Below are 13,710 nucleotides of genomic sequence, written 5' to 3'. Positions count from 1 at the left end.
ATGACCATTGCTTTTTTAAGAAGTCCAGCACTCATGCTCAGTGCTGACCATCAGCTCCCGCTTTGTTCTCAATTACAGCAGTGGTTTTAATGTTTGACACTTCCACCTGTCTTTCCTTTACCCACTGCCCCTCCTCCTTCATACACACTGAAATTAGCTCTCTGAAACTTCTCAGAGCAAGTCTGAATTTTGTAGAGAAGTAGTTTTTTTCCAATGAAGAGTAGCAACAGAACAAATAGCCCCTGGAATGTGTCTACCAAATTACAATGCCCCTCGCCCCAACAATTTTGGATACTTTGTCATCATAGCAGCTCTCTGAGATAGGTATTGTCATGAACATTTTATATATAAGGATAGTTTTTCTCCAGTTAGAATCGAAGAACTGGAGTTGGAGGGAGGTTTGGAATTGCTAGCCTGTTTCATCAATTAATTAATTAAACAATTTTTGAGTAAATATGATGTACTAGACTCTAAGATGCTCTGGGTATTCAAATATAATCAGTCTATTCCAGGTGTCATGTGCTGATAAGTGAAATAATATATCACTACTAGCAATAGTGTAGCAATTTTATAGCACTAATAAATTTGAAATTTTAAACCATTATTATAAGTAGGAATTTTTTATACACCACAAGTGAAACAGTATAAATCAATAAAAATGTGTTCTAAAGCCCTACTTATGGTTGTTATAAAGTAAACTGAGGCACAATAAAATTTTAGAGTTTATCTGAGGAAACAATGATTCATGAATGGGACAGCTCCAAACCAGAAGTGGCTTAGGAGCTCCATGGAGGGAACACAAGAGGGCAGCTTTTATAGGGTGAACACAGAAGTAAAGCAAATAAAATATTTGATTGGTTACAGTTAAACCTACAGATAGCCTTATTTGGTCTATTCCTTTGGAAAGCCCCTAGTTACATAGGTTTATTGGCTACTTCAGATTGGCTGAGCATTTATAAAATATAGCTCAAGTTTCTCTTATGCTTGTAAATCAAGCAAGGTTAGGATGAGGCATAACCAGTTTTGTCTGCTCAAGGATTCTTCAGGCCTGGTTTTCATTTTGCTTACTTTAACATTTTAGTACCTATAAATTTACTTCTTTCTTTTTAACTGCTGCATAGTATTCCACAGAAGAATGTACCATAATGTATTTGCTCATTCCTCTGTTGATGTTACCAATATTTTGTTGCAATGGACATCTTTTTGTATAAATGCCAAAGTATTTCTTTAGAAAAACAAATACTTTAGAAGTAGAATTGGTGAGTCAAAGGATATTCACATTTAAAAGTTATTATATAGATTACAGATGGTCCTGACTTACAATGGTCCAACTTATTATTTTTCAACTTTATACAATGATGTGAAAGTGATGCATATTTAACAGAACCTGTGCTTTGAATTTGAATTTTGGTCTTTTTCCAGAGCTCTAGTGGTAAGTAGTATGATACTCTTACCTCATATATTCAACATTTATTATAAAATAGATTTTAAATTAGATGATTTTGCCTAACTGTAGGCTAGTGTAGTTGTTCTGAGCATGTTAAAGCTAGGCTAAGCTATGATGTTCAGTAGGTTAGGTGTATTAAATGCATTTTTGACTTAAGATTATTTTCAACTTACAATAGTTTTATCAGAACACAACCTATTGTAAGTCAAGGAACATCTGTGTATAGATACTGTCAAATTGCTAAAAACACTCTATCGATTTTTATTCCTATCAGTATTATGAGCATATACTTTTTTCAAAGTCCTCACACAATATTATTCATCATTAAAATTCTGTCACTACAAAGGTAGAAAAATGACTCAATGTTATTTTAATTGGTTTGTGGGGAGGGCAGAAGAGCAGGTTAAGGGAGACTTTCACTTTGTTTCTTCACATCTAATGGGAGACAAATCTGCATGACCTGGCCTTAGGTGGACTGAGCCAGTCTGAGACAGGGCTGCAAAGCCTTTGGTAGATGTCAGCATTCTTGAAACACAGAGGCTCTTCAAGGCTGTTTCCAGTGAAATTTTAAAATTGTGGTTTAAAAACAAGGATTACTAATTGCATTGATATTAATATAGCCAAGACTTGCTCTTTTTTGTTTAATGAATGCATGGTGTATCTTTTCCCCTTTCTTTTGCTGTCAAGCCACCTGTGTAATTGAAGTTGAAGTGAATTTCTTATAGATAGCATATTGTTGGAACATGTTTTTATTTTTATCCCCTCTGCAAATTTCTGTTTTTTAATTCGTATATTTAGACCACTTACATTTAAGGGAATTGTTGATATGTTAGGACTTATATCTGCCCCCCTACTTTTTCTTTTTGTTTCCTCTATTTCCTGTTCCTCTGCCTCTCTTTTTTGTACCTTCCTGTGGGTTACTTGAACATGTTTCAGGATTCAATCTTAATTTATTTGTTTTATGTTTTTAAATTGTAAGAGGGAGGATCTAGGAGGAATGGGGCTTTCCATCATGGCTGGAGCTGGAAGTTGTTGAGTAATTATTTTTTATTGTCATAAAATGTACATAACACAAACTTCATCACCTTAGCCATTCTAAAGTGTGCGAAGAGTGGCTGTGTAGGGAGAAACTCTCTCAAACTGTGTCTTCACTCTCATACCACAACAATCAACACAGAAGACTTCTATGACCAAATATGTTGGGGGTTGGTTGCCACGCTTTAAGCAGTGGACACCAGCCAAAGGTCCTCCAATTCAATTCTTACACTATCTACCTAGAGATGGCGTCAGACCCCAGGAGTTGGGTCTCAGTCCCCAAGACTGTCTCCTCTATACCAGTTGTAAGTCTGGGCCTCTGAAACTTCTGACCAACTAGCTTGAAGTTAAGGTTCCCAGGAATTCCCTCTTTGGGTTTGATTAATTTTCTGGAGCAGCTCACAGAATTCAGGGAAACACTTACATTTACTTGTTTATTATAAGGAATATTACTAAGAATACAGATGAAGAAACATGTAGGGAGAGGCATAGGAGAAGGAATGCAGAGTTCCATGCCCTCCCTGGGCTCCGCCCTCCAGGAGCCTCCATGTGTTCAGCTATCTGGAAGCTCGCTGAACCCAGTCCTCTTGGATTTTTATGGAAACTTCATGACATCAGCATTCCTTCCCCCAGGGTACAAGGCGAAACCCTCATGGGGGAGACTCTTAAGACCCACAGTCAGAAAGACAGGGAACATTAGAATCCTGCCTTGGGTCAGGTAAAAGGAATGCAGGAGAGAGGTTATTTCCTGAGGCCTGCCTCTGAGACCTAACACACCCAGCATTATAACAAAAGACTGTAACAAGGGATATGGGAGTTATGAACCAGGAACTGTGAAGGAGAACATCATCGACTGTGCCAGATGGAGCTCAGATTTCCAGGCAGGGGCTGACTAAAATGCATTATTTGAATATCATGATGCAGAAGATAGCTAGCTAGCTAGCTAGATGAAAACAAATATGTATATTTTCTATAATGTTCTATAACACGAGAAGTTTCTCAAACATTTATTTATATTGTTTGTTTATTCCCAAATATTTATATTTCCCAAATACGACAGCAAGGAGATTGAGAAATCACAAAGGACAGATGAGAGCAATGTTGCTTAATGCCACAGAACAGGATATCATTTCAAGGAGTTACTCGAAGTGCTTCACTTCTGCCATTATGAACTCCTAAGCCCCTCAGCAGTGTGGGTGGTCGCGGGGAGGTGTTGAGGTTAGCAGCACCCACAGGCTTCTCTTCACACAGGATATGCTATGTAGTGAATCGGTGTCAAGACTGGAGGAAGGCAAGAGTTTCCAGAAAACCACCTCAGGCCGTGGTTTGGAGTAGTCTCATTGAAGTTTACAGAATCACAAGTCACAGATATTGTGCACATGTACTCTAGAACTTACAGTATTAAAAAAAGAAAAAAAAGTCACAGATAATTAGGAGGCATTGAAATAGAGACCTGGTTTCTTTTTTTCTTTTTTTTGAGATGGAATCTCACTCTGTCACCCAAGCTGTGCACCCAAGAGTGCAGTGGTGAGATCTCCGCTCAACCTCTGCCTCCCAGGTTCAAGTGATTTTTCTGCCTCAGCCTCTCAAGTAGCTGGGACTACAAGTGCACCCCACCACACCCGGCTAATTTTTGTGTTTTTAGTAGAGACGGGTTTCACCACATTGGCCAGGCTGGTCTCAAACTCCTGACCTCGTAATCTGTCTGCCTCAGCCCTCCCAAGTGCTAGGATTACAGGCGTGAGCCACTGTACTGTGCCCAGCTGACCCCATTTCTATGACTAGTTTAGCCACAAAGTAGACATGTAACCCGAGGAAAGTGACTTAACCTCCTAGGGCCTCAGCTTCCCATATTACACACCCCTGGGTGGGGATGACAGGAAGTGTGGCGGGGTTGAGCTGGATAATATAAGGTTCCTTACTGCTGTAGACATTTATGAGTTAACATTTTTTTATGGATTGCTGCTGCTTTTTTTTTTTTTTTAAATGTCAAATTCTTGTGTATATAAGGCCTTGATTCTTTCACGTCCGGGTTGTATGGCCATGAGGTAATTCCGGATGACTTATTCTAGAAGCAATTGTTTAAGTATCCTTTACTTAGCTAAACATATGCAACATAAATTCATCTAATATAACGTATGTTCTCTCATAACATGCTACTGGCCAGAGTTATTAGATTTTGTTCACACCCTAGATCCTGCTGTATTTTATAGCACTTCAGAATAACAATCATTTGTTAAAAACCCTTTGACCCACCTTTGCTGTTCCTGTAAATACACCTGTCCTTTACAAGCATCTGGTTCTTTCTATCATTCTTCCTCCAGAAATCATAGTATTATAGATTTGGAAAATGCTAAGCCTTCATTTTCTTGTTATAGACTGGCTTAGGTGTCCCTCTTGATTATTCTTAATGCATTCAGTGTATTAATTCATTTCTTCATTCATTAAAAATATGCCCCATGCCAGGTGTTGGGGACATTGCAATGAACAAGACAAGCATGGTCCCTGCTCTCATTCAGTCATGTCTAGGGGTAAAGATAAACATTGGATAAGTAATAATTGGGGTGCTGACTGTTACGAAGAACTACAGTGCTATACAAGTTACAAGTTGTAGGATCATATTGGGCTTTAACCAATTCCTTGGGAATTAGATTTCTAGATGAAGTGGCATTTAAGTTGAAATCTGAGTAGTGAGTAGGAGTTAGCCAGGCAAAGATGAGGAGGGGGGAACCACCCCAAGCTGAGAGAACAGCTGAAATGAGAAAGTCCATGGAATATTTTTGTTTTACTATAAGAAGGTCACACTGGCCAGAATAGAGAGAGGGCTGGGGAGGGTGATTTGACCTGAGTCCATAGAGGTAAGCACAAATCAGACCAGGATGCTTATGGCAGGCCATACTAAGGATTTTGAACTTTATCCTCATGGAAGTTGGAAATCGTTAAGAGTTTAAAGAGAAATATGATCAAATCTGATATTTTAAATAAAGCTCGTTTGGCTGTGATGTGGCAAGTGGGCTGGAGGCAGGGTGGTGAGAAGAGACACAGGAAGTTCAGTTGGGACATTCCTGCTGTGGTTCAGATGAGAGCTATGTGGGCTTGGACTAGGGCAGTGCGTCTCCTTCAAGGGGAAAGGGTTTGGTGTGTTGTGGAATTTGGGGAATGAGGGAGGAAGAAGGGTCAAGAATGGTTTCATGAAGCCCAAGGGGAGAGTGTTTTTAAAAGGAGGACTTCATCAACTGTGCCAGACGGAGCTGAGATGTCCAGGAAGGGGCTGACTACACTAGAATGCATTATTTGAATATCATGATGGGAAAGATTTTTTTTTTTGAGACGGACTTTTGCTCTGTTGCCCACACTGGAGTGCAGTGGCGTGATCTCGGCTCACTGCAACGTCTACCTCCCCGGTTCAAGTGGTTCTCCTGCCTCAGCCTCCCGAGTAGCTGGGACTACAGGCATGCACCACCATGCCTGGCTAATTTCTTGTATTTTTAGTAGAGATGGGGTTTCACCATGTTGGCCAGCCTGGTCTTGAACTCCTGGCCTCAAGTGATCGCCCACCTTGGTCTCCCAAAGTGCTGGGATTACAGGTGTGAGCCACCACACCCACCCAGGAAGATATTTTTGACTTCAGGAAGAATACTTTTGGTGCAATGATGAGGGTGAAATCCATACTGTGTGGCTTAAGGAGTGAATGGAAGGAAGAGGAGGAGAGAGAGGGAGAGAGAATACACCTCTTTCCAGAAGTTTGGCTCTGAAAGTAAAGAGAAGGGGTTAATACTAGAGGGTAATATTGAAAGAATTGTAGTTTTATAGGTGTTTTTCTGCGTGTATGTGTGTGTTGTTGTTGTTGTTGTTTTTTTTTTGAGGCAGAGTCTCACTCCGTCACCAGGCTGGAGTACAGTGGCATGATCTTACTCACTGCAGCCTCCTACCCTGGGTTCAAGCAATTCTCCTGCCTCCCTAGTAGCTGGGACTACAGGTGCACGCCGCCACGCCTGGCTAATTTTTTTGTATTTTTAGTAGAGATGAGATTTCACCATGTTGGCCAAGATGGTCTTGATCTCCTAACCTTGTGATCCACCCACCTGGGCCTCCCAAAGTGCTGGGATTACAGGAGTGAGCCACCACGCCCAGCCAGTTTTACAGTTTTTAAAATGGGAGAAGCTTGCACATATTTAGATGCTAAAGGAAGGAACAGATAGGAAAGACTTAAGAATCAGGAGAGGAAGAGACAATAGCTTAAGGTTTCCAAGACTATGGGGTAGGGGAGAATGCTTAGAACCAAGATGGAGGAATTGGTCACTTGTCACATTTGCTGACATTTTACTGACATTTTCTGGCTGGATGTCTGTCTCCTCACCGGGCTGTAACCTCCTGAAGGTGAAGGCTGAAATCGTATTTGATTTTATACCCTAGCACTTACTGTAGGACTTAGCACAATAACGTGCCCTCTGAGTGTTTGGCTGGGCTGATGTGTCACTTGTGGTAGGAAGGTCTCCACAGGTGTGTTCCCTTAAGGATATAGACCGAAGGCCTTGAAAGCTTAGGAAGCTGGGGATTGACTTGAGGTAGGGCTTCTTGGATAGATTTTTTAAATGAGAACTATGGAATGGCAAAGTTGTCTGGCCTGTTAGGCTAGTAACTTCGGCTGTTTATGCCTGATCCAAAGGCCTAGGCTAAAATTAGTCATGGTAGAGATAAAGAGCAACCTACAACATGCAAGTCAAGAACTACCACAATGAATTCCCTCCTTCTTGGCTATCTCCTCGGTCTAGAAAGAAAGATGAACCCCACAGCAGCACTCCACAAGAAGAGAAACAGTGCTCACTCATTTGAGTCCACTTCTCTTCAGATCTGATGCAACTTATCTGCACAGGCCATGAATGGAACAATGAAAAGATGACCTGTAATCTTTCCCCATTCAGTTGCTGTTAAATTTAGCACAGACATAAAAATTAAGAAATTCAGTGAAACAATTATGTTGCATTTGTATTTTTCTCCTGCACTGCCATTAATATTGGTTGGTAAAAATTATTCCATACTTATTTCCAGGAAATTTGAAAAGACTTAAAACTGCCTGATACTTTGGTGATATTCTTCCAGGAATGAGAAAATGAGACAGAAATGGCCTTTGGATGTTTTCAGGAAGGCAAAATGGCAAAGGAAAACTGGATTAAAAGGTGTTACAAAAGCAAACTAGTTAATACTTCCAAGAAATGAATATGCTAAGATTTTGTTTGCTAATCAACATTTATTAAACATTTACTGTGTGCCACTGATCTAGGCTCTTGGCCTGATATGAGCAACAAAAAGAAGGTAGTATAGTGCTTGACTTCCAAAATCTAGTGCCGTCCTAGAATGAATTCAGGTTTCACTAAGGCTACTTAGGGAGGAAGTTCTCTATGTTCTAGCAATTAATGCAGGCACCCACATAAAGACTCAGTGGTGAATGGGTGGGAAGAATGATTTTTATTCATCAGCACAATATCTTAAAAATCCCAGGGTAGCCTTCTTTGATAAAAGACAGTACATGACTTGAAAGGCTTAAGAGGGGTCCTCTACTGCCCATTCTGGATTTCTGTTTTGAGACTTGGATGTTCTAAAGTGCTTGCAGAGGAGATTCTGAGGCCCACCAGTAGCCTAAAAAACTCCAGGCCTGCTCCCCTCACTGCCCCCACTCCTGGGTGGAACACAGAAGTAGAAGATGCTATTCAGCTCAGTGACCCTGCCCACGATGCACTTGACCCTGTGAATGCCTGTGGCCGTTCAGGTTAGTTCGTCTTCCTTCCTCTCCCACACCATGGAGATACAGGAAGAGAAGGAGGATAAGTGTTTTTTGTGTTTTTCTCTAGTGCTGACATTAGAACCTGAGGCTCCAGCCTTGCACGAGGCCCGATGGGCTGAGGTTTCTATGCTGGGTTTTTCGAGATCTCTTCGGACCCTTCCAGCAAATTCCTCTTTTGACTCGAGGTGGTTTTGGAAACAAATGAGTAAGACAGATATAGTCTCTGTAATAAGAGAAGAATGGTGAGTCAAGGATGCCTGGAAAACAGCAATAGCTAAGGTCAGGCAGAAGAAAAGGAAAAAAAAAAAAAAAAGACAAAGCAAAAAGAGCTCTGGAGACACAGGAGAATCTGGAGAGCTGAAAGCTTCAAGAACGAGGTAGCCACAGTCCTGAGTGTGATAAGGTGCACCAATAAGGTAAGGGCTGACACGGCTTTTTGGGATTCACTGTGTGGAGGTCACTGGTGGCCTTTGTGACCTCCTGGATTGTCATAGAGGAATAAAGTTAAGAAGTGGAGAGGAGGAATAAGGGAAACAAAGAAACTTGGCAGATGAATAAAAAGAGGATAATTGCTAGAAGAGCAATTATCTCAGGTAGATTTCTATTAGGACGCTGTTTCAAGGTCTAGAAAAAAGGTGTGCTGTGTGGGCGAGAGTATCTAAAACCTTTACCAGAGAAGGCTGGAGGGCCTCTTTGGGAGATGAAGCTCTCTGTTAGCTGGAGATTCACCAAAGACTCTGAGGCTGAGAGGACCAGTATACTGTGGAACTGATTTCTGAGACCACAGTTGGAAATTGTGTGTTCAGAGTCCTTACAAGTCTGAAAAGGCCTTTATTTTACAGCCACACTTGAATTACCATTTGGCCGTAGAATTCTCCTTCAGAATTCTGTAAACATCACCCCATTGGGTCTCCTGGCACTTCATTTCCAAATGATACGGCAATGTCCACTGGTTTATTTGCCCTTGGTGGACACCTGATTTTGGTGAAGGGGTTGGGATGTCTTTTGTTGGGAGAAGTGAGTGTGAGGAGGGTGGGGGAGTGGTCTGGAAGTTTGTAGGATTTCTTGTAGGATTCTTTTCTGTCATTTATAAATTTCATCAGATTATCTGTAATATGACTTTTTTCAGTATTCCTGCCCAACAATCCTTAGATTCTTTAAATATGAAATCTAGATTTTCTTCTATTGAGAAAAATGTTAACTTATTCTTGATCATTCCTTCATTTGTTTTCTGGAATTTCTGTTATGTAGAAGTTATATATTATTCTTCCTGTTTCTTAATTTTCTTTCATAACTTCTCTTTTAGGAGATTCTTAAATTGGTTATCTGTTTCACAGATGCCAGGTTTGGTTTTTGGCATATGATTCTGCTACTTAAGGCCTCCACTGTTTTTTTGTTTTGGCGCCCATGATTTTATTGGAAAAATCCTTTTGTTCTCTCATTACCCCTTTTCATTTATGTGACACCTTTCTGAAAATTACCCCTCCCTTTGAGATTTAAATAAAATGTCTGGCTCTTCATCCCATTCTTGATGGGAAACTTAATGCCTCCCCTAACTTGTGTTTTTGATTTTTTTTTTCTTTTCAATTCCAAGATGTTTTGTACTTGGCCCCCACCTAGGTCCAATTTTCTTTGTCCTCGATTTCCTAATTGTACCTCTTCTTATAGTCTGTTCTTATACTTTGTCCTGGTGCAGACATAGAACACACCTTTTTCCTTTGTGTTCCCCAGATGGCATTCTTCAGCACACTTTGCTAAAAGTCTGAGGTAGTGAAAAGGGTGGCGTCACTGCTCTCCAGAGAGCATTCATGTGTTTTAAAAAGTCCTCCATCTGCCCCATTACCAGGGATTTGTCACCTATCACCTTACTAACAGGGCTCCTCTGCTGCTCTGTTGAAAGGAAGAGTCATTAATGGATGCTAGCGGAGCTTAATACCTAGGTGATGGGAAGGTCTGTGCAGCAACCTGCCATGGCACATGTTTACCTATGTAACAAACCTGCACATCCTGCACATGTACCCCTGAACTTAAAAGTTGGAAATCAAAAAAGAGAAAGGGGCCTCTGTTCTCTGCCTTTCTTGTCTTCCTGTTTTCAGACAGAACTCCCTTTACCTGAATTCTAAAGTTCTCTTTGTTTCTATCTGATATTTAAGTCAAAAAGATGTTACCACACCTGTTCTCTCCTTCAGAGAATTCAGGTTCCTGCTCTTATAATCCCTTTTTATGCCTTGATGCATTAAATTTCTTTCTCTGAAAATTCTTCCTTGTTTTCTTTACTAAATCTATCTTGTGGAAAGGTATCTTTGCCCTAATTGTTCAGTTTGTGATTATTTCTGGCAGCTAATTTTCCCCATGTGTCTAATGTTTCTTGTATAAGAGAAAATAGATGGCTTTTATTTCTAATCAGAGGTCTATTTTGCTCAACATTGGCAACTCCTGTGGGTTCCCTAAGCAATTGTACATGTCAGGGTTCAGTTCTTTCTGGTGGTTTCCTGCTTTCTTTTCCTATGTGAGACTTATGTAGAATTTATTTAACATGCAGTAAATATGCACCCTCCAGCAATAAAATATGCACATAACATGAAATATGTTTACAATATGGAAAATCCCACAATCATAATGGTAGGAGAAAGGCCAGATACAAAAGAGCATATGATTCCATTTATACAAAATTTAAGAGTAGGTATAACCAGTCTATGGTGATACAGATTAGAGGAGTGGCTATCAATCGAGTGGATGTTGACTGGGAAGGAGTTAGCTGGAGTCCTAGAAATGTTCTATATCTTGATGTGGGAGGTAGTTACATGAATGTATACCTGTGTAAAAAAGTCATAGAGCTATACATTCAAGATTAGTGCATGTTACTGTATGGAAGTTATACCTCGCTTTAAAAAATGTCATGTGATGTCGTCTAGAACTAGGGAAGGAAGAATTTGAGAGACCTTCTTGATTTGGAGAGGAAAAGAATACTTTTGAGGGCAGGTGTTACTTAGAAGAATTGCTTCACGTAGCAGTCTTTTCTTCCTTTATCCTACTACCAGACATTTCTCCAACTAGAATAGATGTGGTTACAACTGTCCTCTTGCTCTTTCCTGAGAATTTGTTCAGTTGTTTCCTACACAGCATTTTAAACGTTGTGGCAAATACAAGGTCAAAGTCACGTTGCCAGTGCTTCGGAAACTTACAGTCTAGTTGGAGAGACGAGACTAACATGAAAGAGAATTTAGTGTTGCTGTCTTTTTTTTTTTTTTTTTAAGCACAGATTTTTGAGGCACAGAATTCTCCAGGGATTCAGGAGAGAGTGCACTTAGTGGGAAAAGGAGGAATTGATTTTAATGAAGTGGGGAGAACTTAAGGTGAGTTTTTGAAAATACATAGGCAGGCACAATGCCAGCTAGTTCTTTACTGTATTGTGTTTGTTGAAAGAACCACAGAACACCTGCTTGCTAGAGCTGAAACAGTGACTGGACAAGACAGGATGTTTATCAAACTGGGGAAAATAAACCAAGAGGCATACAGATGTCTCAAGAGATTTAGACTTGGGCCACTAGTCTGAGCCCTCAGGGTTGAGAAGACAGAAGTACAGTCAGGGGAGGGTAGGGATCAGGAAGGAACAGAGGCCAGACCTAAACTGTACGCCCCAGTGGGAAATACTATACAGAGGTCTTTTCTTTTATAATAAAGCAATTCTTATTATATTACAAAGAAAACCAAAATCCGTTTTTGTGACAGGATGACTCACAGAAGGATACATAAAATTAGGAAGTAATATATTAAGTTATCCTTAATATTTTCTCCTCATACACCACATTCATGTGTCTGCAAAACATACATGTGCATTCAGGCACACATATGTATGAACACACATACACACGCACACACACTTCATACTCCTGTGCTGGTGGGGAATTCGGAGTTTATCTAAAGTGCACCATCCACTTGCTAGGCTCTATGGGTGGAGCTGGAAGGGTAATAGAAAGGTTGGCAGATATATGAAGACAACTGAAATTCATATCAGCAGGCCGAGGGTTCATGTCACCAGAAGTCTGACTCGCCTGCTGTGCTCTTGCCTCTTGTGCTCTCGTAATTGCTTTTGGAAAGGTTTTCTGGCTACAATAAAATCTGATTAAATTTGTTACCAAGCAAATTGAATTGTTCAGGCTGCAGCCTTTCTAGAAGTTTTAAACATTATTTAAAAGAATATTTCAACCTCACTCCATTTCAGCTATCTCTGAGGAGCTGCTCTTGTGCTGTTTGGCCCCTGCCTACTCGGAATGGAACAAAGGTATGGTGTGCATTGGTTTTCTACTGAATTTAGGATATTTATTTTTGATGGTTTGTCTTTTCATCTTCTGTGACTAGGTATAAGAATTGAGAGTTCTTGCTGGGGGATGGGGAAGGATTTATGATGTTAAAACAATTTTCGAATATATAGTATTTGCTATCTTCGGAACACCTGATTTACAATTCACCCAGTTACTTGGGTATAGAACTTGCTTGTATCGCACCCTGCTTGCCCTTTATATTCTATCTACTTGAGCCCTCTTTGCAACCCTGTCCACTTTACCCAACACCCTTATCAGCAACACTGCCTTTTCTGTATACTTCCCTTATTTTTTTCTCTGGCCGCTAGCAGATCTTGTTTTTGGAGCTTTCCTTCTGTCAAGACATTACTTACTGCTTTGCTCAGGTCTCAGAAAGCTTTGGGATCCAGAGAGATACTAAAGGATTGGGGCTGAAAAGGCATGGGAGACTCAGGGTTTGAACTTGAGGGGTGCTATGGACTAAATGGTACACTGAATTCATGGATCAAAAGTTCAGTCAGTCTTAAAGCTCCAATCAATACAGTGTTGACTACTTCATGGGGTAAGTAAGATTTTTGTGGGCTGGTTAGAACTTACTTGCCATTTGCAACTTGTTTTTATGGGAAAATATCAAGTGCAGTATAAAATAAACATTTAGACCACTACCTGGTCATAAAGGGGGGGGGGGTGCTTTCTGTAGTACATTTAATTAAACACATACTATTATAACACTTTGCTAAGTTCTAGTTCTCAAGTAAATATAAAGCTGTTCTAAAGATATTTTAGGAATGGTGACATGTTTAAATCTCAGGTTTATAAAAAGTGTAAGAATGGCTGTCGTGGGCCATTAGTTTCAATGCTGATTTATTCTCTCAACAAATATTTGTTGAAATCCTCATGCGTGCTAGGCTGTGGGGTTGCAACAGAACCCTAACACAAACATGGTTCCTTCCCCTGCATGGCTTACAGTTTTCTGGGGGACACAGATATTAATCAACCAACCTCATAATTAAAAATGAAATTATTGGCCAGGCATGGTGGCTCACGCCTGTAATCCCAGCACTTTGGGAGGCCGAGGCGGGTGGATCATGAGGTCAGGAGATTGAGACCATCCTGGCTAACATGGTGAAACCCCGTCT

The 13,710-nt window shown here is 40.4% G+C and overlaps 1 protein-coding gene across 5 annotated transcripts in view; it reads left to right on the top strand.

Moving 5' to 3' along the window:
* LOC101007063 (cytidine monophosphate-N-acetylneuraminic acid hydroxylase) overlaps positions 1–13,710 on the top strand; it is a 351,297-nt gene that overhangs the window by 259,192 nt on the left and 78,395 nt on the right. For 3 of the 5 annotated variants that reach the window (XM_009204538.4, XM_021936632.2, XM_009204539.2), the window contains one exon: positions 12,493–12,552. In XM_009204538.4, coding sequence (XP_009202802.2) covers positions 12,542–12,552 — 11 coding nt within the window. In that variant the 5' untranslated portion in view covers positions 12,493–12,541. Of the gene's footprint in view, positions 1–12,275; positions 12,553–12,638; positions 13,134–13,710 lie in introns of those variants that run through there. The other 2 variants (XM_009204537.3, XM_009204540.4) reach the window with 2 other exon arrangements.

The sequence above is a fragment of the Papio anubis genome, chromosome 6 (genome assembly GCF_008728515.1).
Source record: "Papio anubis isolate 15944 chromosome 6, Panubis1.0, whole genome shotgun sequence".
In the NCBI taxonomy this organism is placed as follows: Eukaryota; Metazoa; Chordata; class Mammalia; order Primates; family Cercopithecidae; genus Papio; species Papio anubis.
The sequence above is the reverse complement of the archived record's forward strand: the minus strand, read 5'-3'. Positions and strand labels throughout refer to the sequence as shown.